This window comes from Sturnira hondurensis, unplaced genomic scaffold (assembly GCF_014824575.4).
Source record: "Sturnira hondurensis isolate 20B ecotype Veracruz unplaced genomic scaffold, ASM1482457v3 Scaffold0001813, whole genome shotgun sequence".
NCBI classification, from domain to species: Eukaryota; Metazoa; Chordata; class Mammalia; order Chiroptera; family Phyllostomidae; genus Sturnira; species Sturnira hondurensis.
The window spans coordinates 367,701-393,619 of record NW_028074444.1 but is presented as its reverse complement, the minus strand read 5'-3'; the positions used below and the strand labels follow the sequence as shown (position 1 = coordinate 393,619).

Sequence of the window (25,919 nt, the reverse complement as noted above, 5' to 3'; positions counted from 1 at the left end):
AAGAATACATAAAAATGTTGATTATACAATATTAAATAGATAAATTGTAATACAAGCTAAACAGTATTATTGTTTTTTTAATCTATAAAAAAATCTATCAAAAATACAAACACACCTCACAGGATGGCAAAATTATCAATTCCAGTTTCCAAATTCCTCTCAATGAGCATGTGTTATATCACAATCAGAAAAAAAAATAATCCACTTATTTAAAACCTCTCAGGTGCATGATAACTGAAGCTGTAACACTGAACTGACTTCCTAGGAAATGGCCTACCGTAATTCAGAATTTTACTTTATTTTGGACCATCAATGACTTCAGTTATGTAAAAAGTAGGAAAAAATGTTAATAATTCATCAAATATGAAGTGACCTAAGTAGAGTAAGCAACAGTCTCAGAATAGAATTCCTGTCCCAGATAATTAGTTCTTGGAAATGTGCTGATACTTTATATACTCTGTTATCTGTAAATAAACTATATTTCTTCTCCACCCCTACTAACTAAACAGTCCAGAGTCAAGTGCTTTTAGGGTGATGTTTACAAATGTCACAGTTTTATCTATGCTCATATCTAGAAGTTATGAATCACAATAAGATTTCTCATGGCATTATGCCCAACCCTACATATTACATCCCATGGCTGCTCCTTACCCTGAGCCTTCTAAGAATCTTGTTGAGTATGACAGAATTACTAACGTTTATTATTTCATAAAGACAAAAAGCTTCTAAGAAGCCACAGTGTTAGCCATGTAAGTGATAAATAGCACTGTCTAACGAAGCTGGTAAAGGAACCAGCGTGCACTGAAGAGTCTCAATTCCACCCTAGTAGAACTAAGAGCAATTTATTTAACTCCTTGACCACTTTTGCTTCTCAGTGTCTGAATCATTGCTCACCATTCCAGAGCAACCTCAGGATAACTTTGTCTTCATCTATCTTTCAAGAAAATGAGCATAAAGGGTACCCACTTTATATAAAAGTTAATACTTAGTCAAGACTATCTGGAGACCACCACATAACATCTCAAATTAAGTTCCACACACCTTGCACTCACCCCTCTTCTTCAGGTCGCCTCTGTTTTCATCAGAACACACCACTCTCAACCCTTCCCTAAACTTCCTCTCAGCCCTGACTCATCTGAGCTTTAACTACACCTGTTAGGGACTGGATATTTTTCTCCCCGCCCAAATTTAAATAATTTCGTAGGTTACAGTGCTAATNTCTGTAAATAAACTATATTTCTTCTCCACCCCTACTAACTAAACAGTCCAGAGTCAAGTGCTTTTAGGGTGATGTTTACAAATGTCACAGTTTTATCTATGCTCATATCTAGAAGTTATGAATCACAATGAGATTTCTCATGGCATTATGCCCAACCCTACATATTACATCCCATGGCTGCTCCTTACCCTGAGCCTTCTAAGAATCTTGTTGAGTATGACAGAATTACTAATGTTTATTATTTCATAAAGACAAAAAGCTTCTAAGAAGCCACAGTGTTAGCCATGTAAGTGATAAATAGCACTGTCTAACGAAGCTGGTAAAGGAACCAGCGTGCACTGAAGAGTCTCAATTCCACCCCAGTAGAACTAAGAGCAATTTATTTAACTCCTTGACCACTTTTGCTTCTCAGTGTCTGAATCATTGCTCACCATTCCAGAGCAACCTCAGGATAACTTTGTCTTCATCTATCTTTCAAGAAAATGAGCATAAAGGGTACCCACTTTATATAAAAGTTAATACTTAGTCAAGACTATCTGGAGACCACCACATAACATATCAAATTAAGTTCCACACACCTTGCACTCACCCCTCTTCTTCAGGTCGCCTCTGTTTTCATCAGAACACACCACTCTCAACCCTTCCCTAAACTTCCTCTCAGCCCTGACTCATCTGAGCTTTAACTACACCTGTTAGGGACTGGATATTTTTCTCCCCGCCCAAATTTAAATAATTTCGTAGGTTACAGTGCTAATCCCCATGTAATGGTATTTTGGAGACAATTAGGTGAGGTCATGAGGGTAAAGACCCTATGAAAGGATTCAAGTCCTTCTAAGAAGAGAGAGACCAGAACTCTCTCCCTGCTGGCCACATAAGGACACAGCAAAAAGGAAGCCATCTTCAAGCCAGGCTACATAAGAGAGCACTCACCCAGAACCAAATCTGAAAGCACCATGATCCTAAACTTCCCAGCCTCTAGAGCTGAGAGCATCTGTTGTTTAAGCCACACAGTCTATACTATTACTATAGTAGCCCGAGCTCAGTAAGATGTCATCTGAATATATTTATTTATTCATATTTCATTTACATCAATTCATCCAACAAACATTGGAAGTGCTATCTGATGAGCACCATTAACATAACAGTGAAGAAAACTGATGAAAATCCCAACTCCCATGAAGTTTCATAGTACAGTGGGGTAGAAGTTAATAAAAATTCATAAAAGCACTAAATATTAGATAATGATACATATTATAGGAAAAATAAAAAAACAGAAGGAGGGTAGGAAATGTTGAGTAAGGGAAGATTTACGTGTTTAAATAGGGCAGTAAGGGAAAATTTCAGTGAGCAGGTGAATTATCTGAATAAAAAGCTGATGAAGTCAGGGGCAGGTCTTAAGATACTGAGGGTAGAGAGCTAAAGGGGAGGGAAGCAACTCCAGCAAAAGTCCTAAGGTGGGAGTATGCCTAGCATGTTTGAGGTACATCAAAGTGGCCAATATAATTGAAACTGAATAAGTAAGTGAAGAAAAGCAAGAGCTAAAGTCCAAGAGAGAAGAGAGGAGCACTTCGCATAAGGCCTCATACCCCCTTCATACAGACTTGGGCTTTTCCTTTGGGCAAAAGGGGACGCAGTGGACAATTCAGAGGGTGGTATAACACATGACTTGACTTAGGTTTGAACACCAAATCCTATGTTGAGAATTGAATGGTAAAAAAACAAAAAGCAAGAGACCAGCTAGGATCTACTGCAATAATCCTGATTAGAGCTGACAGTACCTTAAATCTGTTGGTAGTAGTACAATTGCTAAAAAGTGGTCAGATTTCAATTATACTTAGTGTTGTTATTTGGTTGTGGGTATCATATAAAAGAAAAAAGAAGCCCTGGCTGGTATAGCTCAGTGGATAGGGTGCAGGCCCGCAAAACAAAGGGCTGCAGGTTCAATCCCCCACAGGGCACATGCCTGGATTGAGGGCCAGGTCTACAGTAGGAGATGCACAAGAGGCAACCACACATTGATGTTTCCCTCCTTCTCTTTCTCCTTCCCTTCCACTCTAAGAATAAAATAAATAAAATCTTAGAAAAAAAAAGAAAAGAGAGTTAGGGTCAAGCATGACTCTAAGATTTGGGCCTGAGCCACCGGGAGGCTGGAGTTGCCATATACTGTGTGGAAAAGACTACAAGCAGAGGGTGGGAAAGGGGAGAACAACATCAAGAGCTCGTATTTGCACATGCTGAATTTGGGATGACTGTCAGATAAGTTCAGACTTCGAACAAGCAGTTGGATAACTGAAATCAGGGGAAAGGTCCAGGATGGAGATAAAAATGTACAAGTCAGTACATCTATGATACCTAGCCATTAGAATGGATGGGAACATCAAAAAGAGTGGGTATACAAAGAGTGAAAAGTTCAAGGACAAAGCCAACACTGAGAGCTCCCAGAGATGAGCACCATGAACAAAAAAGACGGAGAAGGAGCAGCCACTGCAGTGGGAAGATACCAGGAAGTACCCTGGAAGCCTATCAAGGGTAGTACTTCCAGGGGAAGCAAGTCAATCAAGCAACTGTGTCACATGCTACTTTACAGGACTAAGAGATGACGACTGGATTTTAAAGGTGACTGTTAATCTTGACCCAAACAAATTGGTGGAGTAGAGGACAAGAAGGGTTGACTGAGGAAGATTTAAGAGTAAATGATATGAGAAAACTGAGGGAAAAAGTGAACCTCAAGTACAGACAACCCCGTGAAGTTTCACTTTGAAGGGCTGCTTAAATAAAAAAAAAAAAAAAAAAAACAGGTAAGAAAGTTGGAAGGGAGGCTCAACCACTTAGGAGACTGTACACACTGAGTCCGAGTAGAACAGGGCTTTACTCAAGAGCATAATCAAGAGACTAAGGCACCAAGAGTGCTTGTTACACACAGAGAGTACTAAAGAGAAATAATAGAAGAAAAACAACTCTCTGCCAAGATGGAGGCGCAGGTAGATATACGTTGCCTCCTCGCCCAACAAAAAAAAGGACACCAAAAATTTAAAAACAAAAAATAAACAGAACTGCCAAAAAATTGAATTGTATAGAAATCAAACAACCAAGGAGTTAAAGAAGAAACATTTATCCAGACTGGTAGGAGAAGCAGAGACGGGCAGCTGGACAGAGAAGACTCACAGCAAACAAGTGACTAGAGGACTGGGGTGGGCAAGGCGGCAGCTAGTGGCCTGAGCAAGAATGGCTGGAGGACTGGGCAGTCGCACACTGCGTGAGGATAAACCAGCAACAATACATGGGAATGAGACAGACAATGCAACCCACAGTTCCAGTGTGGGGAAATAAAGCTTCAAAACTTCTGACTGGAAAAACAAAACAAAACCCTGACTGTGGGAGTTGGGGTGAGGGGAGGAACTCCCAGCCTCACAGTAGAGTTTGTTGGAGAGAGACCCACAGGATGCGAGAACGTACACAAACACACCCACCTGGAAATCAGCACCAGAAGGGCCCGATTTGCTTGTCGGTAGCGGCAGAAGTGACTGAAAGCTGGCAGAGAGCCAAACAAGTGGCACTGTTCCCCCTCACGCCCATACCCCATATATAGCACCACAAAGCAGCTACCTGAGTTGCCCTTCCCTGGCAAATGCCTAAGGCTCCACCCCTCACTACTTAACAGGCATACCAAGGCAAAAAAAAAAAAAAAAGAAAAAGGCCCAAATTAAAGAACCGATAGAAGCCCCGAAAAAATACAACTAAGTGCAATGAAGAGATAGCCAACCTATTTGATGCAGACTAAGTAGGGAAGAAACTGAAAAATTAAACAGACTGATTAGTGGTAACGAAACTGAATCAGTAATCACAAACTCCCAACAAGCAAAAGTCCAGGACCAGTGTCTTCATAGGCAAATTCTAGCAAACATGTAAAGAAGGATTAACACCTATCCTCTTCAATCTATCCTAAAAATTAAAAAGGGAGGAATGCTTTGTAGACTCATTCTACAAGGCCAGCATTACCCCAATGCCAAAACCAGATAAAGACAATATAAAAAAAATAAGAAAACTACAGGCCAACATGCCTGATGAACATAGATTCAATATCTTCAACAAAATATCAGCAAATAGAATTTAACAATATATTGAAAGCATCACAAACCATGATCAAGTGGTATTTATTCCAGGGATTCAAGGATGGCTGAACATCCCCAAATCAATCAACATTATATACCACACTAACAAAACAAAGGATAAAAATCATATGATTTCAATTAAAAAAGCATTTGACAAAGTTCAACACCTATTTATGATAACCTCACAGCAAAATGGGTATAGAGGAAATATACTTCTACACCTAAACACCATATATAATAAACCCACAGCTAATATCATACTCAATGAAAAAAAAGCTGAAAGCTTTTCCTCTAAGATCAAGAACAAGACATGAATGCCCACTCTCACCACTTTTGTTCAAGATAGTATTAAAAGTCCTAACCAGAGCACTCAGACAAGAAAAATAAATAAAAGTTATTGAAATTGGAAAGGAAAAGTAAAATGTCACTATTTGCAGATGACATAATATTATATAAGGAAAACCCTAAAGACTCCACAAAAAAATTAGAACAAATGAATTCTGTAAAGCTGAAGGATACAAAATTAATATACAGAACTCTGCTGTATTCCTATACACTCTGCTGTATTCACCTAAATATGAACTATCAGAAAGAGAAATTAAGAAAACAATCCCATTTACAGCTGCATCAAAAAGAATAAAATACCCAGGAATAAATTTAATCTAGGAGGTGAAAAACCTGTCATCTGAAGACTGTAAGATATTGATGAAAGAAACTGAAGGCAACACAAATAAATATAAAGATATGCTGTCTCATGGTTTGGGAGGATTAATAGCAATAAAATATGTCCATACTACCCAAAGCAATTTACAAATTCAATGCAATCCCCATCAAAATACCAATGGCATTTTACACAGAACTATAATACTAAAATTTAGAACCAAAAAAGATCCAAATAGTCGAAGCAACTTGAGAAAGAAAAACAAAGTTAGAGGTATCACACACCCTGATTTCAAACTACACTACAAAGGTATAGTATCAAAACAATATGGTGCTGGTATAAAAACAGACATATAGATCAATGGAACAGAACAGAGAGTCCAGAAATAAACCCATACTTACATGGTTATTTTGATCTACAACAAAGAAGGCAAGAATATATAATATGGAAAGGACAGTCTCTTCACTAAATGGTGCTGGGAAAATAGGATAGATGCAAAAAATGAAACTATATCATTTTTATACCATATACAAAAATAAATTCAAAATACATTAAAGACTTAAATGTAAGACCTAAAACCATAGAACTCATAAAAGACCAAAGGCAGTAAACTCTTCAATGTTTCTCTTAGCAACATTTTTTTGTATATGTCTCCTCAGGCAAGCGCAACAAAAGTACAAAATTAACAAATAGGATTACATCAACTAAAAAGGTTTTGCACAATCAAGGAAAGCATCAACAAAATGAAAATGCAACCTATTGAATGATAGATAATACAGTCATACACCACTTAATGACAAGAGTACACTCTGAAAACTGCATTGTTAAGTGGTTTCATCATTGTGCAACTCTCATAAGGTATATTTTTACAAATAGATAAAATAGCCTACTACATACCTAGGCTATATGATATATCACTATTATATATGCAGTCTGTCACTGACTGAAATGTTATGCAGCACATGACTGTATTTGCAAATTATATATAAAATAAAGGGTTAATATCCAAGATACATAAATAACTCATACAACTCAACATCAAAAAAAACAACGCAATTAAAAAATGGGCAGAGCACCTAAATAGACATTTCTCCCAAGAATACATCCAGATGGCCAACAGACACATGAAAAGATACTCAAAATCACTAATCATCAGGGAAATGCAAATCAAATCCACAGTAGACTATCACCTCATACCTGTCTAAATGGCTATTACCAAAAGACAACAAATAACAAGTGTTGGCAAGGACATGAAAGGAAAAGGAAGCTTCCTTCATGCACTGTTGGTAGGATTGTAAATTAGTGCAGCCACTATGAAAAAAAGTATAGAGATTCTTCAAAAAATTGAAAATAGAACTATCATATAATACAGTAATTCTACTTCTGGGCATTTATCCAAAGAAAACAAAAACCCTAGTTAGAAAGGAGACATGCACCCTGTGTTCACTGCAACATTATTTACAATAGCCAAGATATGGAAGCAATCTTGGTGTCTATTGATAGATGGATAAGGAAAATGTGGTATATATACAATATGGAATATTACTCAGCCATAAAAAAGAAGGAAATCTTGTCATTTGTGACAACATGGATGGATCTAGAGGGTATTATGCTACATGAAATAAGTTGAATGGAGAAAGACAAATACTGTATGATTTCACTTATATGTGAAATCTAAAGAATAAAACAAATAATAAAAAAAACAAACAGAAACAGACTCACAGACACAGAGAACAAACTGATGGTTACCAGAGGGAAGAGTAGGTGGAGGAGTGAAAAATGTGAAAGGGATTAAGAGGTACAAACTTCCAGTTATAAAATAAATAAAACATGGGCATGTAATATAAAGCATAAGGAATATAGTTAATAATATTATAATAACTTTGTACAAAGACAGATGGTTACTACACTTATTATGGTGATCACTTCATAGGGTATATAAATGTCAAATCACTATGTTGTACACCTGAAACTAATATAACATTGTATGACAACTATACTTTAATTTTTAATGGTTAAAATGTTAAAAACCAATTGTTAAGAAAATAGATCTCATGTTAAGTGTTCTTACCACAGTAAAACAAAAATTAATCAATCAGTATTTCTTTTAAATTATGATGTATCTTATAAAAGATGGTGACTTTTATTCAACAAAATACATTAAAAAACTCAGGACCAAAAAGTATGCTAGGTCCCTTTCATATGTCAACTCATTCAAGCCTCGTAAATATTAAGGTAGATATTATTCTTACTTTACAAGTAACCCCTTGCCAGGGTCACAGCCAATGAGCGAAAGAGTCTGAAAAAGAACCCAGGGATCCACTCTGCTCCCTCCCTATTTGGGCAAATTTCCACAATGCTACATTAGTCAGAGTTTGCAAGTTTAGCTCCTGACACCCTATTCTCTTCCCCACTCCCTTCTCATTTCTCCCCACCCAGTGATGAGAACAAGATGCTGGAGTTTATCCCCTAGACTAATGAGCATGTCCTGTCTGACCCTGGGAAAGCCCTACTCTGACCATAACTAACTATCTTCCCTCTGCCATTCAATTATCACCTTCCAAAAGCTACAAACCTAAAATGTAGGCCAGGTTTTTTGACCTTCTGCAACAGGCTAAAGCATAATTCATTTATTTGTATTTTGGCCAAATAACTGTAAAATTCTGTGCTCAATCTTTCTTCTGACTTGATCACCTAACTCTGCCGTGTGTATCACTGTCAAACTCATAGCAACAGCCCAGGAAAAATAGGGTAAAGCAAATCACACAAAGCCCCAGAGATGGAAGAAACTGGAGACGGGCTCTAGTATCTTCAGGTTCTGTGGGCTGATGATGGTTAGTCTTATACTTAGGAAGGATGTAACATGGTAGGCTGGGCATCCAAGTTAAAAGCTACAAAAGATGTCATGAGCTGGAAACCTAAACATATCTTTAATCATAAGAAACTGTCTTTAACTGATGCAAGTTGGGCAAAGAAGGAAATCCAAGGGTAGGGGAAAAAGACCTTAGTTTTACAATTTCAGCTTTACCCATCCACTCCATTCTACTTAACAGAATCAAATCCAGTAAATGTATTCTTATCCCACCTTCCACATTACCAATTTTAAAAGGGGGCTGGGGGTGGCGCGCTTGGAAAATCCCAAGGAATTGAATTTCTTTTCCAAGTGACACAGTCAAGACAGGCTCTCAGAATTTCAGCTTAAAGAGTTGAATCCAGGTTTCCTAAGATCTAGACATGAGAATAACATTTAAAGAACAGCAAGCCAACTTACTGAACAACATATTAGGCAATAATAAAACTGACAGATGACACAAACTGATATGTCTTTGAAAAAACAATAAAATAATGAATGATCTATTTTAGACTCCCATTTATTCAAATACCACAATTTTCCATAGCATAAGCTAATTCCTAAATATGTGTAAAGATTTCCATGTGCTACCAACATTAAATTAAAAATTAACCGATCGTATTATTTTATGTTCATCTTTTCAAAATTAAAGGACTAACAACAATTTTTACCAATTATATTACTGTGATTCATACTCAACATTAATACGTATTTAGACTTCACCTGATAGCCAGTGGCTGAGTCTTACTCTTCCACTGATACGGGAATGAATCAAGGTCAGGAGACTGCTAAAATAGGTAGGCATGATAATATGGACCTAAAATGACAGGGTCAAGTCAGCAGATAATATGGACCTAAAATGACAGGGTCAAGTCAGCAGAAAAGCAAAAAATATGAGAATGGTGATAAAAGAGAGAGCAAGTACAGGAGAAAGATGGCCAAAGAGTGGGAATAAGAAACAAGATGTTTTGTAGAATCTGGTAAATATGGTGTGTGTACATGACATCTACAGGGACATGTCCAACAGGAAGTAGGAAATGACTCACATGGGCCTCAACTGAAAAGCCCAGAGCAGAGATAGACATGGAAGTCAACACCCTAAGAGATAACTACTGAAATCATGAGAACACAGCAATAACACCAAATCACCAAGACAACACATGCAGGGAGATGAAGGAAAGACAGCAGAGGCCCAAATCTGTGGCTGTCAGCAATAGGAAGAATCTATGAAGAAGGCAAAGACAGGTCAGAGCAGCAGAACAAACCAAAAAAAATCCAGAATCTATGTTACAGGAAAAAAGGAAAGAGCCACCTTCATCAGAGATCACAGAGTCAAGAGTTATCAGGAAAATGTAGCAATTGAATTGACACGGGAAAGTACAGAGAGACAGCTCTATCAATCTTCCCTATTAATACAGCCTGAGGATATGGGGGGAAAGGCCTAGACTGTAACTTGATAGGTAACAGCAAACCAAAATTATTTTGTCAATATAAACCAATATTATTTTGTCAGCCATGCATGTCACCACTTTAAAAGAAAAGGCTTCAAGTGCATCTGGCTCAGCATATAAAAACTTGGATCTAGACACCAACCATTCTGCCTATTAAAATTCACCTCCCAACTCAAACACGCACACACTCTTGTCTTAATGACGGTGAATTTTATAATACAGGTACAAAAACAAGATGTACATTTTATTAAAATGTAGAGGACTGAATGTCACAAAATATGTACTTTGAAATGTACTTTTAAGTTTTATGTCAACATTTTATGAAGAGTATATCTCTCAGTTTTTGAAATGCCTTGCTACTTTTAGATCTGTGATCTGAATTTGGCCCTATCATGAATCATTAAAGAAAAAAACGCATAAAAAATATTATTAAGTTACAGTTAACTCCAAAAGTGTGATGAAATGTTAGGAAAGCATTTACACTGTGAAACTTATATTGTGAAAAAATCCTTAAAAGCCCTCAACTATCACAGGTCTTCTATGCATCAGTGCTCTTGTCTATGCAGTGTATTAGCACATGCTTTAGTCTTACCTAAAATTATTGTTTTCAATCATTCAATGACCTACGAGGTTGAAGTTATGAAAAATGGTCATGAAAGCAGCAAATACCTGAGGTACTCACAGCTGTGGAGTAGGGATTATGAGTTCCAGTATTTTCAGCCCAGCAGCCACATCCATAAAGAGCAGCCTGAAATAAAAGAAAATAGATAAATATAATATTTCAGAAATACTATATGTCATTACTGGCTTTCAACAGAAGACAAAATCATTCCCACTGATAAATTTAATAATGATATATATCAACTGGGAAATAATACCAGAGGCTGTATCAAAACTATATTTTCAGCTATTGCAGTAATCTAAAATTTTTCAGAAAAATAGCAAAAGAAAGTTTCTTAGTCTTATCAACACTAATTTTCCTTCCCCTGAAAAATCTTCTTCCATTGTAATTTGTAAACCACTTGCTCTCTGGCCCTTTCAAATCATTCTGGCTGTGGTTAAAATAGTGGTTCTCAAACTAGGTGTGTTATCAAATTACTTGGGGAGCATGGTGATAGGAACCATGGTTCCCAGCGAGCACCCTGGGAAACTGGGATGCCAGCACTCCTTCTGCCATTATCTAGGAACGCCCATTTAGGATGGCCTTCCCCATGCCTCTCCTGGGTGGCGCAATAAGAACTGCAGACATTTATGGACCAAAGGACCCAGTAATATGTTGACTGCTGTGCTAGATTTTTTCAGGTGTAAAGAAAAAAGGATAAAAGTCCTGTTCAAGCTAATCACTTTGTAGAGTGGTGGAGCAGATTTATATATCTGAAACTCGAAGCACAATAAGTTACTATAGTTTTATAAAAGAATACATGAGTCATTCCTATTTTGTTTCCATTTAATGCTACCCAGAATGTCTAGATTCATCTCTTCAATATCCACAATCACTTCTGTGCCTTTGAGAGGAAAATTACAATCGATAATTTTCCACTCCTTAGTTAGAAGCAGAATTAGAAAAAACCTTGGAGAGCTATCATAGGGTAATACAAAAATGTGCATTGCCGCATGTTTGGTGAGAATGAAAAACTGAAAACAACAAAGTTGGTCAGTAAGGAAATTGCTAAATATTGGCATGACAATATGTGGAATTCACTGCAAATGTTCAAAAAATAATTAAATTAGTTCAAAAAAAAAGGTGAGCCACAACAATACATCAGCACTCAGTATTTCCATCAAATAGTACCGTTATTTTCTAGGTGCTCACTGTTGAGGACTGAAATAAGACTGGGAATGGTTACCAGACAAACCACAGCTTTCTATAATTTTCTATCCTTTTTTACAAAGACTTCAGAACTCATTTACTCCAATATTCTACGAAGCACATGAATCTCCATGAAATAACCCAGGCACATCTGATACGAAGCAGCTCACTACCTCATATTAGAACACACTCCCCACTTGGACACTTCCAAATGGTGAAAGTTCTTCCTTAGGTTGCATAAGGAATATCTTTTCTAATATACCTTCCACCCACTAGTACTAGTTCTACTCTCTGGAAATACTTTAACCACCTCCTAAAGCCCTATAAATTGTTTAAACAGCTATCCTCTGCCATGATTCTTTCCTCACTCAAAGAATCCTAGATTTGTGAACCGTTCCTCAAGACTTTGAAATGCGCGCACACACACACCCCACTCACCTAGTCACCCTCCTTGAGAAACAGTACAAAATCTAGGATAATTGGAGGTGAAGTCTTGTGACCCACAGTAGCCATCCCCAGGTGTCGTGACAATAGTCCTCTTAAAAGTAAAACCAAGCAAGAACTGAACACAACACTTCCAACATAGCAGACAGTAGAAAATACACTATGGCTGTTGAAAATGCCATGCTTCCTACATTCATAAGACTTCTAGGTCAGAGTTGCAACTGAAAACTCTACAGAAAGGATTCAAAACATGGATTTCATAATAAAACTGGCAGACTTGTTGGATAAGCCATTCAACTGGTACTACCTGGGATGGATTCTGGGTTAGCCAAAGCCACAGGGAACACAGGACCTCAGAAGAAGGACCCATTTGTCCTTCATTGAAAACCCTGGACATTAGCCCATTGTCCTTTCCATTCCCCACAATTATCTTCACCAGGAGCCAGCACTCCAAAAAACTGTAAATAAGGCCACGAGGACATCTCTTAGAAACCCAGTGGAGGTCATCTCTTTCTATAAAAGAAAGAACATTTATTCTTATTCTTATTTCTTCAAGAAAAGCCCTTTTATGCTACCTCTCCTCAATTTTATGACCTAAACTTGTCTTATTTTAAAACCTTCTGAAATTGGTTGGCAGAGACACAGATAGGTAAGGTAAAAGAAAAAATCAGATATTGTCTCTCTCTTCTCTACTTCTTTGGATAAGACATAGCCTTAAGCCAGCCTAAAAAACAATTTTAAAAAGCTTCCCTCTTTTAGTAGTAAAATTTTACTAAAGTTACTGTCATGTGGTAAGCGTAGGTCATATAAACTATATTTATTATTATGACTTAATCTTCTCAGGGTCTTAGTTTCCTCTTTTATAAAATGAGATAATAAAAACACCCCCTCACAGTATTTTGTAAGATGATGTAAATTATCTGTACATACCAAATAATTAATAAACAGTAGGTTTAACTGTTATAATGAAGAACTATGATAAATGATTTAAATGCACTGTATCATTTAACCTTTTGGAACTTTGTAAAGGAGCTATTTATCCCCATTTTACAGTAGTGGAAAGTAGAGCTTAAAACACTGAATATTGTTCATAGTAAGAAGACTGGTAAATGAAAAGCTGGGAAGAGAATAAAGGTTTACCTGAATCCAAAGTCTGTATTCTTAACTGTTAAACTCAACTGCCTATTTGTATGTGCATAGGGTGAGGCTTAAGGGAGGAAGAAAATATAGTAATTCTGTTCTCATGTCCCAGTTACAAATACTAATTATGACAATAAACTAAAGAAGCAAGTAATTTCTAACTCAAATTGCCATTTTACTATCTGAACTATTATCATAAACCAAGAGCAGAGAAATATGCTAAATTTTTAAATAGTTTATTTGTACATTTAAAAATATTTAAAAACATCTGGTTTTAGCATTTAATTTTTTATTATGTTTTATTGATTATGCTATTATAGTTTTACCATTTTTCCACCTTTGTCTCCCTGCACCCAGCATCACCCACTCCCTCAAGGAACTCCCCAAACCTTGGTTCATAGCCACTGGCCGTGCACATACATTCTTTGGCTACTCCATTTCCTATACTATACTATACAACCCCACAGCTATTCCGTAACTGCCAATTTGTGCTCCCTAATCCCCCTCCCTCTTCACTCATTTCCCCCAAATTTCCCTTCCATCTGGCAACCATCAAAATGCTCTCCAAAGGACTAAGGGACATGGGCAGCAGTGTGGTGACTACAGGGAGAAGGGAGATATAAAAAGTCTAAATGGTAATGGGAAAAAATTCAATTAAAAAAAAACACTCTTTGTATCCATGATTCTGTCTCTGTTCCTCTTTGCTTAGATTCAATTGTTGATAGATATGTACTTTTTGCCATTTTATTGTTAATTTTATTGTTAATTTTGAACTTTTTCTTAAGTAAGTCCCTTTAACATTTCCGATAACAATGGCTTGGTGATGATGAACTCTTTTAGTTTTTTCCTGTCTGAGAAGCTCTTTATCTGCCCTCCGATTCTAAATGATAGCTTTGCTGGGTAGAGCAATTTTGGATGAAGGTCCCTGCTTTTCATGACTTCGAATATTTCTTGTTAATCCCTTCTAGTCTGCAAAGTTTCTTTTGAGAAATCTAGCCTCAAAGTTTCTGTGAGAACTCCCCTGTAGGTAACTACACTTCTCTTGCTGCTTTTAAGATTCTCTATCTTCTTTAACCTTTGGCATTTTAATTATGATATATCTTGGAGTGGGCCTCTCTGTATCCTCTCTGTGCTTCCTAGACTTATTTCCTTCACCAAATTAGGCAAGTTTTCTTTCACTATTTTTTCAGAGAGATTTCCAACTTCTTGCTATTTCTCTTCTCCTTCTGGTACCTCTATGATGAGATTGTTGGACCTCTTGAACTTGTCCCAGAGTCTGTTTACACTATCCTTTTTTTTTTGAGAGAGAGTCTTTTTTCTTTCTGTTATTCTGATTGGTTGTATTTTGCTTCCTTATGTTTCAAATCATTGACTGGATTATCAGCTTCATCTACTCTACCGTTGTTTCCCTATAAATTGTTCTTCATTTAAATTAGTGCATCCTTCATTTCTGACTGGATCTTTTTTATGCTTAGGGCTGCTTAGGTCCTCAGCAAGTTCCTTGCACATCTTTATAACTAGTGTGTTGAACTCTGTATCTGATAGACTGCTTATCTCCTTTTTATTAGTTCTTTTTCTGGAGTTTTGATCTGTTCTTTCATTTGGCCATGTTTCTTTGTCTCCTCATTTTCGGCAGCCTCCCTGTATTTGTTTCTATGTATTAGATAGAGCTGCTATGACTTCCTGTCTTGGTAGCATGGCCTAATGTAATACGTGTCCTACAGGGTCAAGTGGCAGAGCCTCCCCTATCATCCTGGGTATTTGAGGTGTGCCCTCCATGTGGGCTGAGTACACCCTCTTGTAGTTGAAACTTGATTGCTGTTTGCAGGTCAATGGGAAGGATTTACCCAGATCAGTCAGCTGCAAGTACTGGTTGAGACCACAGACCACCAACCTCTGCCCTCTATGGAGGATCAGCTGTGCAGGGACAGGGTGGTGGTGCTTCAGCAAGGTCTGTAGCTATCCATTGGGTGCACAGGCTCTGCGGTGTCCTGGGTGGTGCAGGCCAAGGTCGGTCCCAACCTGTGATTTGCCTGGAGCCATCTTGCATGAACTACAACACTACCTGTAGATGGCTACTACTTGTGCTGGGCTTGGAGGTTCACAGGCCAAAGCCAATCTGTGAATCTAAACTGGCTACTGCTAGTGCCCAGCCAGGGGCCTCATAGCAAGTGGTACAGGGTCTGGGAGGTCATTGAGGCTGGATGTTGCTTGTTTGAGAGAATTTAGGAAGTTGTAAAGCATGAGCCAAGACCAGCCATTTATGTGGATAAGTCACTGTAAACAGCTTGCATGGGCCATAAGTTGAATGGGATGGCACCTCAGTGGGTCTCCAAAGTGGGACAAACAGTTGTAGCCATGTTGATGGAGTCTCAGAAATGACACTCACTTGCCAGCTCTGTGGAGGGAGGTTTCTGAAAAGGAACAATGGCCTCTTCCTAACTTTCTGTCTAGGAGAAAGCTGTGCTGCAGCTTTCACCTTGATGCCAGACACTACAATTCCTTCTTGTATGCCATTGATGCCTTTCGAACTGCTACCTTGGTTCTGGAGCTCAGAAGAGTGAGTCTGAGTAAGTCTGTGTGTGGATTCTTTAAGAGGAGCTACTTGGGACTCCAGAAGTTTCTTCTACCAACTCAATCTCCACTGTTTGTTACACCCAGAAGTTATGAGGACTTATCGTCCTGGCACTGGGACCCTGGGCTGGAGGGCCTAGTGTAGAGCTAAGAGTCCTTGCTCCCAAGATATCCCTCCCAAATGTTTAACCAATATGGGTTTGGCATCAACCTGCTCCGTGTCTCCATGTATGAGCCCAACCCCTCCTACCAGTCTGAATGGCTGTGGTTTCTTTAATCCATAGCTGTTGGACTTCCACTAACTTGATTTCTGACAGTTCTGAGTAATAGTTGTTCTATAGCTTAGTTGTAATTTTGATGTGGTTGTGCAAGGAGGCAAACCGTGTTTACACATGCATCCATCTTGACTGCAAGTCTAGTTTTAGCACATTTATAAAATAGTCTTTGCATTAGGGGACTTCTGGCCAAGATGGAGAGGTAGGTAGACACACTGTGCCTCCCCACACAACCAAAAGGATTACAATTTAAAACCAAAAAACAACCAGAACTGACAGGAAATCAACCTGTATGGAGGTCTGACAACCAGGGAGTTAAAGAAGAAACATCCACCCAGACTGGTAGGAGGGGTGGAGACGGGCAGCTGGGCAGAGAGGATTCATGGCAAAGCAGCGGCAGAGGACAGGGTGGGCAAGGCAGCAGCTGGGAAGAAAAGCAGCAGCTGGTGGACCAACAAGGCAGTGGCTGGTAGACCTAGCAAGGCAGCAGATTGTGGAACAGGCAGTCCCACATTAACATGCAGCTAAACCAGGAGGAACACCTGGGGACCGAGAGAGACGTCACAACTTGGAGTCCCAGCACAGGGAAATAAAGCCTCAAACCTTCTGACTGAAGAAACCTGTGGGAGTTAAGGACAGGACAAACCTGTGGGAGTTGGGAGCAGGACAGAGTCCCAGCCTCACAGGAGAGTTTCCTGGAGAGATACACAGGGGCCTAGAATGTATACAAGCCAACCCACGCAGGAATCAGCACCAGAAGGGCCCACTTTGCTTATGGGTAGCAGGTGAAGTGACTGAAATCTGGGATAGAGCAGAGCAAGCTCCATTGTTCCCTCTTGACCCCTTCCCCACATACAGTGTCAACATGGGTTGCCCCGCCTTGGTGAATACCCAAGTCTCCGCCCCTTATACATAGCAGACTCGCCAAGACAAAAAGAATGGCCCAAATGAAAGAACAAAACAAAGCTCCAGAAAAAAATACAATTAAGCAATGAAGAGATAGCCAACCTATCAGATGCACAGTTCAAAACACTGGTAATCAGGATGCTCACAGGATTGGTTGAATTTGATCACAAATTAGATGAAGAAATGATGTCTATGCTAAGTGAAATAAAGGGAACCAATAGTGATAAGAAGGAAACTGGGACTCTAATCAACAGTGTGGACCAGAAGAAAGAAAAAAACTTTCAACCAGAAAAGAATGAAGAAACAAGAATCAAAAAAATGAGGAGAGGCTTAGAAACTTCCAGAACATCTTTAAACATTCCAACATCTGACTTATAGAAGTCCCAGAAGGAGAAAAGGAAGAGCAACAAATTAAAAACTTATTTGAACAAATAATGAGGAAAAACTTCCCCAATCTGGCAAAGGAAATAGACTTTCAGGAAGTCCAGGAAGCTCAGAGAGTCCCAAAGAAGTTGGACCGAAGGAGGAACACACGAAAGCACATCATAATTACATTAGCCAAGATGAAAATGAAGGAGAGAATTCAAGAAGCAGCAAAAGATAAGGGGACAGTCTCCTACAAAGGAGTACCCATCAGACTGTCAGCTGATTTTTCAAAAAAGACTTTACAGGCAAGAAGAGGCTGGAAAGAAGTATTCCAAGTCATGAAAGGCAAGGACCTACATCCAAGATTGCTCTATTCAGCAAAGCTTTCATTTAGAATGGAAGGGCAGATAAAGTGCTTCTCAGATAAGGTCAAGTTCAAGGAGTTCATCATCACCAAGCCCGTATTATATGAAATGTCAAAGGGACTTATCTAAGAAAAAGAAGATAAAGAACATGAACAGTAAAATGACAGCAAACTCACAGCTATTAACAACTACACCTAAAACTAAAACAAAAACAAACTAAGCAAACAATTAGAACAGAAACAGAACCAAAGAAATGGAGATCACATGGATGGTTATCAACAGGGGAGTGGAAGGGGGAAACAGGGAAAAGTTACAGGGAATAAGAAGCATAAATGGTAGGTAGAAAATAGACAGGGGGGTGTTAAGAATAGTATAGGAAATGTAGAAGCCAAAGAACTCACATGTATGACACATGGAAATGAACTAAAGGTGAGGAATATGGGTGGGAGGGCATGTATAAGGTAAAAGGTAATAAAGGGGGGGAAATGGGACAACCGTAATAGCATAATCAATAAAATATATTAAAAATAAATAAACAATAAAATAAAAAATTAGAAAAAATAGTCTTTGCTTAAAAAAGAGAGAGAATAAAACAACTTCCTTGTGTATTTTGTTACATTCTCCTGACTGTGAAGAACAGTTCTTTACCTCTCATTATAATCTTACATTTCCCTGCTCCCCCACCCCCAGGGCTAATCACATCTTATCCAAGCAATATAATGCAATTAAACAATGGTATTTTCCTGTAAGTACCTTGACTCCTCTTCTCCACACCCTTTTCTGAGTTTTCATATCTCACAAAGAGTGTATTCATAAACTAGCCAAGTGGAGCAAATAAACATTAAGTTTTACACAAGTATTTCTTTTTCCAGAGTAGTCTCCCTTGCAGTGGCAGAATGGTCTGAAGATTGTTTGATGCAATATCTTGCTAACATAGTCCAGAACTATCCTTGGTTCTGTTGTTGCTATTTTGCTAACCGAAACAAACAAAAAACAGTGAGAAAATCATAGGAATTGCAATGCTATAAAGGTGGCTCTGCTGGCTTTTCTCTCCCTCTTTACCAAGGCATCCAAATCTGACATGCCAACCTTGGTTTTCTTATTCCAAACTTGACAAATGCACAAGACTTTCATAATGTGGAAAAATACCATGACTAGACAAGGCTTTTTATAATGAGTTCAAAGCATTGCACACATGTTGAGCAACAATTCCCCATAAATCCCCTTGTATAGTAGACAAACAATTGCACAAAAGTAATTATTTTTCCATTCCCTTTCTTCCAAGGTCTATAAGTGGTTTGTCCACAATAAAGAGCAGATTAGGGAACAACACTTGAGGCTTTGCAAAGATGTCCCCCATGAATCAGATCACTCTGCTGCAAGCATTCACTAACTACCATGTCCAAAGCAACTATGACACCAACTCTTCTTCAAACACGAGAAACAAAGTGCAAAGAGCAGCCAAGTCGTATCCCACACGTAACATGAGATCCAAACACTGAGCTTAAACACACCTCATGCAACTACTTTAACAGTTTCCATGATGGGTATCCAATTCAGTTATTCACTCTGCAAATATATTAAGCGTATAAAGCTTACTACATCAAATAGACAATTAAATTTCATTCTCAATATAGTAATACAGGTTGATGATAGGGGGTGAGGGTGGGAGTGGGGGGTCAGGGTGAAGGTGTGCAAGTAAACTGGAAATAAGCCAGTTACACAAAAATTAGACTTTCCTTATACTTAGATTTCTTAAGTATCATTTTTTGAATATCTAAAAGACTGGTTAGTCTATAAAATAGCCAATGCTTAATCAGAGGAGGGATTTAGAGTGTCAAAATATTCCTCGAGTGACAGAAATACAAAATAGAACTCTAAAGTCATTTTCCCAACTAAAGAGCAAGCAGCAATTCAGTCAGGTAGTGCTTCCTCCTAATGAGAATGACACTTACAAAGGAAGAAAATAGAAATCAATGCATTTATTAAATGTCCACTAATGCTTGGCCTATTGAAAACAGTAAAACATAGGATTACCAATGATAAAGATCAGAAAGAATTCTATTACTGAGTCAAATTTTCTAGAAAGAATCTTGAAAAGGTTTTTGATTGATTTATACTATATAAATGTTAAAAAGCAATATAGTATTTTTTTCTAAAAGAAAAAATATCTCTACGGTTTAAAGTTAGGGACGTAGAAAATTCCATGTTTTAACTTGAAAAACTAGTTTAAAAAACCCCACAATTACTTACCTGCCCAACTCTCCCTGGATGTTTCAAGGCCAAGCCTCCACTGGAGACAGCAGCAGCAACATTCCCTTCATGGTCCACAACCACAGCTCCCACCGTGTCCAAAGTGCCTGAGTCATTCTCCTACAGAGCAAAAGTGGCATGAGCACTTACTAAACATGATGTATGACAATTTGATATTACTCAAATTGAATGCAGAATGCAGAATGCAAATAATGGAAGCAGATAGCACTTTTTAGTGAAATCATGACATAAAATCTGAGCTAGTCCTTAAGTGGAACATTCAGCAATCTCCTAAAATTACCTATTATCAAGCTGCCATTTAAATCCTGTTCAAATCAAAATGTATTCTCCACTAAAAAAATCCTGAACAAAAGGTTTTTTTTCTCACAATAAGCCTAATATGCCTAACAGAGGAGAAAAAATAATATTTTAAAATATATCAGTGTCTTATCTCTAAAAATTAAGTTCATAATTGAGATTCTGTAAAGGCAAATATCTGTGGCATAAGTGAAATGCCATTATTAGTATTTGTTAAATATTACATACAAATTTCTAAAAGTAAGAGTCAGCACAACAGAGAAAGATATTTACAATCTTAGAGCATACTATGCTATAATTTTCTTTTACAGTTTTTGGCCTATAAGAAACTTTGTGGCAAGCCCCCTTCTCTGCTATATAAATAATATGCTTGCCAACTGCCTATCAGAAAACTACATGTCTTTGAGAGGCATCTTTGCATTTCTCTATTTTGTCCCAGGTCCCACATGCTTAAGACACTTCCCATGCAGTCATTGCAGCTGTCTTCCTACCTTGAAGTGTTCTGGGTCACCTACACAAGACAGAAAAACCTTATACTACTGCATAAAAATCAGAATTAAGGGAGGCAGGTAAAAGTTGTCGTGAAAAACATATCTTTTCATATACTAATAATGGTCAGTCATAATAGTTTTTTCTTTAAGATTTTTCACTTTATTTATTTTTAGACAGAGAGGAAGGGGGGGGGAGAGGGAGAGAAACATCAATGTGTGGTTGCCTCTCCTGCACCCCCTACTGGGAACCTGGCCAACAACCCAGGCATGTGCCTTGACTGGGAATCGAACCAGTGACCCTTTGGTTCACAGGCCGGCACTCAATCCACTCACTGAGCCACACCAGCCAGGACCCATGGTGGCGTTCTTACCATTAGTACACTGGTTTTCAAACTGTGCCCCAAACCCCAAGACACCTACCCCCATTCCCATTCACAAGGACACGTAAAAGAGCCAGATATAACCCCAGATTCAACAAGAACAGCTCCCCCTCCTTGTGATTTATGGTCACACTACTGAGCAAGACTTCATGTGTACTGAGGGATCCCTCGCAAAGGTTTTGAAGTGCAATCCCCAGAAAAGTCACTGAGCTACAGCCACCTTAAAAGCTGAGCAAAATTGAAGGGAGTTTTGAAATAATGGAAGCAGAATGCAAAGAAAAGGTTTTTCCTTAAAGCAAACTGAAAAATTTAGAGGCAGAGTATTACATTAAGTCTGTTAAGAAAAGGTACATTTAGACATTTGCATTTCTTTGGTTCTTGCTGTGAAGTCTAAGTCCTCTTAAATATACTGATATGACAGTACTTACTTTGATGGAAAAGGTGTATCTGACTGAAATGACTGCTGTATTTCTACTGCCCCTTTTGACCATAGCTGGGAGAAACCATGCCAATGGATCCACAAGGCCATGTCCCAGGTTCTGCTGGTGGCAGGCTGCCTGACCTTCATGGACAGTTCCCTATGCTAACTATAAACTCTCTGACCCACTCTGTTTTATTTTACACACAGCAGACATTTCAGGACATCCTTATTCATTAATTAGGAGGAATAATGTATGTCTGCATCCCTGAAGTAAGTGATGGTACATTCCATGCCATTCTAATGTCGGGGCCTCAGTCTTCCATGTCCTTTCTTCAAGATTCAATTTCATGAAAATTCAGAAGGTGCTACTATCTTAGGGAAGATTTATCAAAAGCAGGTCTGCTGATTTGGTATTGACAAAGTAAAGACGCCAAGGTGGACTTTTGAAATTTTAATGTGCATGAAAACCATCTGAAGAATATGTTTAAATGCACATTATGATGGAGTTATCTGGAATGGTCAAGACAATATACCTAACAACCTCCCAGTAATGCTGATATTCCTAGTCCATGAAGCCTGTTTTTTTTTCTTCTTCTTCTTTTTTTTATTTTTTTAAATATAATTTTTATTTAATTCTTGTTCACGTACAGGTTTCTGTCTTATATTCCCAACCCTGCCCGCCCCCCACCCCATGCTCCCCGCCTCCCTCCCCTCTCCACCCCCCACCCTTAGTTATTGTCCATGTGTCCTTTACACTTGCATGAACCCTGTTTTGAGAAACAGGTCTGATAGCATCCCACAGGGCCATTATCAACAAAATGTTTACTATAGTCAATCTGATACAAATAATTTTATAGTTACAGATCTGCTGAGGGAGAAACTTAAATCATCTAAAACTAACATATGTCAGCATAAGAGATTGAAACTCTTTCTTACTCAAAAACCAATTGGCAGCACATCATCATGATCACAACACTTAGGAACATATTACAAGGTACTTTAAATTAGTGATCTTATACTGGTTCTTTTAGAAATGGACAATTTCCATACAAATGGAAACTATAAAATAATTTTGCTCGATAGCAACAACAAGAAACAGTATTCTTTATTTGTTATTTTATTAACTGAGACTTCTGATACTATCACAAGTGTTCTATATTAGAACTTTTACTGCAGGGATACATAACATATACACGGTGACACATATTATCTGTAAAATAATTCTCTTAGAAGTTCAATCAGGATATCATAAACCCTGAGAACTCACATGCCAACCAATCTACTGTTGAAAGATTCAAAAGGTATATACATAGATGGATTTACTAAAACCTGATTTTCAAAAATGAAAGATGAGGCAAAAAAAAAACAAAAAACCAGAGAATCCTATTCCAAATTAAGCTAAATATTCCTAAGGTCTTGCAACACCTGCAAAAATCAAGATTACTTCATAAATATTCAAGAATTAGGCCCTGACTGGTGTAGCTCAGTGGACTGAGCACGGGCCTGTGAACCATACGATCGCAGTTTGATTCCCAGTCAGGGCACATGCCTGGGTTGCAGGCCAGTTCCCGGCAGGGGACACACCAGAAGCAACCATACATTGATATTTCTCTCCTCTCCTTCCCTTCCCCTCTAAAGATAAATAAATAAAATCTTAAAAAAAAAGAATTAGTTCATAAATTTCACAATGAAAAACAAATTTAAAGATACTGAAGTAATACTTAAGCATTTTTATGAAGCGCAGATAAAGTGAGTAAAAAGACAAACACCAGTACCATGTTTTGCCATGTATAATGTGCCCTTTTCTGCCCAAATTTTTTAGAAAAAGTAAGGATACACATCACACATGGATAAAGTGATCACAATACCACAGGTATAATAATCTTGTGTGTAATGCACACAAAAATGTGGGTGCGCATTGTACACATGATAATTTCACAGTACTCATTTGTACAGAAATGAAATATTAAAAAGGCTAAAAAACACAAAATGACTTACTATGTAGAACTATTATACTCTTATACTCTATAAATACTTAAAAGTACATGCACTACACAGATACACACTTATCTACTGTCCTTGACTAAAACACGCTATTTGCACTACTTTCCTAAAAAAATTGTGACTAAAAAGCAATTATATAAACTATATTTCCCTGAGAATGAATACATGTGTATAAAGTTAGAACACAGAATGCATGTGTCAAGAAAAACTTTGAAATAAAACTTTCTTGAAGAACCAATAAACTAGTAACCGCTGTCAGGCTTAATGTCAAAATTTTTTATTTTTCTCTGCTCCAAATTGGAGATGACCGCTACACAGCTGTGGGAAGAATTAAATTAAATAACACATGTAAATGACTTTAAAAGGAATAAATCCCTTAAAGCAAAATTTAGCTACTTTCCACCAGAAAATTAAGACTCTAACTGGCACTCTAATTCTGAAATTAGCCAAAAGACACCATCCATCAATTACTTATCTAATTAACTTGGTTTTCATTTTGTACAGAATTACTCAATTATCCAATAGCTAAAACCAAGAATAATCTCAAATGTATACCTGAAACTGGTATAAGGTGAAATTATCCTAATACAAAAAAAAAATACCTGTTTTGAAAATATACTGAAACTTCTAGTACACCATTGTTTGGTTTGTGGGCAACACTGTAACTGCTATGAGTGTCCGGGGGAATGGGAGGAGGAGAAGGGGGGAGAAGGTACAGAGAATAAGTAGCATAGGTGGTAGGGAGAAAATAGATGGGGGGAGGGCAAGAATAGTAGGGGAAATATAGAATCTATAGAACTTGAAACGTGGACATAAACTAAAGGGGGGGAATGGTGAGGGAGGGGTGTGCAGGGTGGAGGGGAATGAAGGGGGGAAATAGGACAACTGTAATGGTATAATCAATAAAATATATTTTTAAAAAAGAAGAAAAAAGAAAAAATATAACTATAAATAATAAAATGGCAAAAACTACATAACTATCAATAATCACTTCATATGTAAATGAATTAAATGCTCTAATCAGAAAAAGACACAGGGGAGCTGAATGAATAATGAAGCAGACCCATATATATGTTGTCTACAAGAAAGAGACCCACTTCAGATCAAAAGACACACACAAAGGAGTGAAAAAAGATATTTCACACAAAGAGAAATTTTTTAAAACTTGTCATAGCAATACTTACATCAAACAAAACAGACTTTAAACAAAGGCTTTAAGACACAAAGAAGGACTTCCGGCCAAGATGGAAGTGTAGGTGGAAACACTGTACCTCCTCACACAACCAAATTTAAGGACAACAAAGATTTAGAAACAAAAACACACCCAAAACAGACAGAAAACTGAACTGTACCGAAGTCCAATGACAACAACGAACCATCCATCCAGACGGGTAAGAGGGGCGGAGTTGGTGGCCAGCACAGTGGGGCCCTAGCAGGAGGAGGCAGTGGCTGGCAGACCCAGGGTGCAGGGAGGTAATGAGCAAACCCAATGAGACACGCAAGGTGGTTGGCTGACCGCAGACACACATTCGCGCATAGATAAATCAAGCAAAAAAAACCGGCAGCAAGATAGACCACGCAACCCAGGGCCCCAGCAATGGGAAATAAAGCCTAGAATCACTGATTGAAAAAACTGTTGGGGGTTGAGGTGCAGGGAGAGGGTATCAGCCTCACAGGAGAATTCGCTGGAGAGACCCACAGGGTCCTAGAACATGCAAAAGCCCACCCATCCGGGAACCAGCACCAGAAGGGCCCAATTTGCTTGTGGGAAACAGCAGAAGGGACTGAAATCCAAGAGAGAGCAGACAACTGTAATGGCATAATCAATAAAATATATATATTTAAAAAACAAAAATTTAAAAAAATTAAAAACACAAC

At 38.1% G+C, this 25,919-nt stretch overlaps 1 protein-coding gene across 6 annotated transcripts in view; it reads right to left on the bottom strand.

Annotated features, from left to right (window-relative positions):
- Positions 1 to 25,919, bottom strand: part of TASP1 (taspase 1) — a 355,079-nt gene that overhangs the window by 145,223 nt on the left and 183,937 nt on the right. For 4 of the 6 annotated variants that reach the window (XM_037031312.1, XM_037031321.1, XM_037031335.1 and 1 more), the window contains 2 exons: positions 20,428 to 20,547; positions 10,964 to 11,042 (listed from right to left, as the gene is read on the bottom strand). In XM_037031312.1, the coding sequence (XP_036887207.1) occupies positions 10,964 to 11,042; positions 20,428 to 20,547 (199 nt within the window). The remainder of the gene's footprint in view (positions 1 to 10,963; positions 11,043 to 20,427; positions 20,548 to 25,919) is intronic. The other 2 variants (XR_005064338.1, XM_037031327.1) reach the window with 1 other exon arrangement.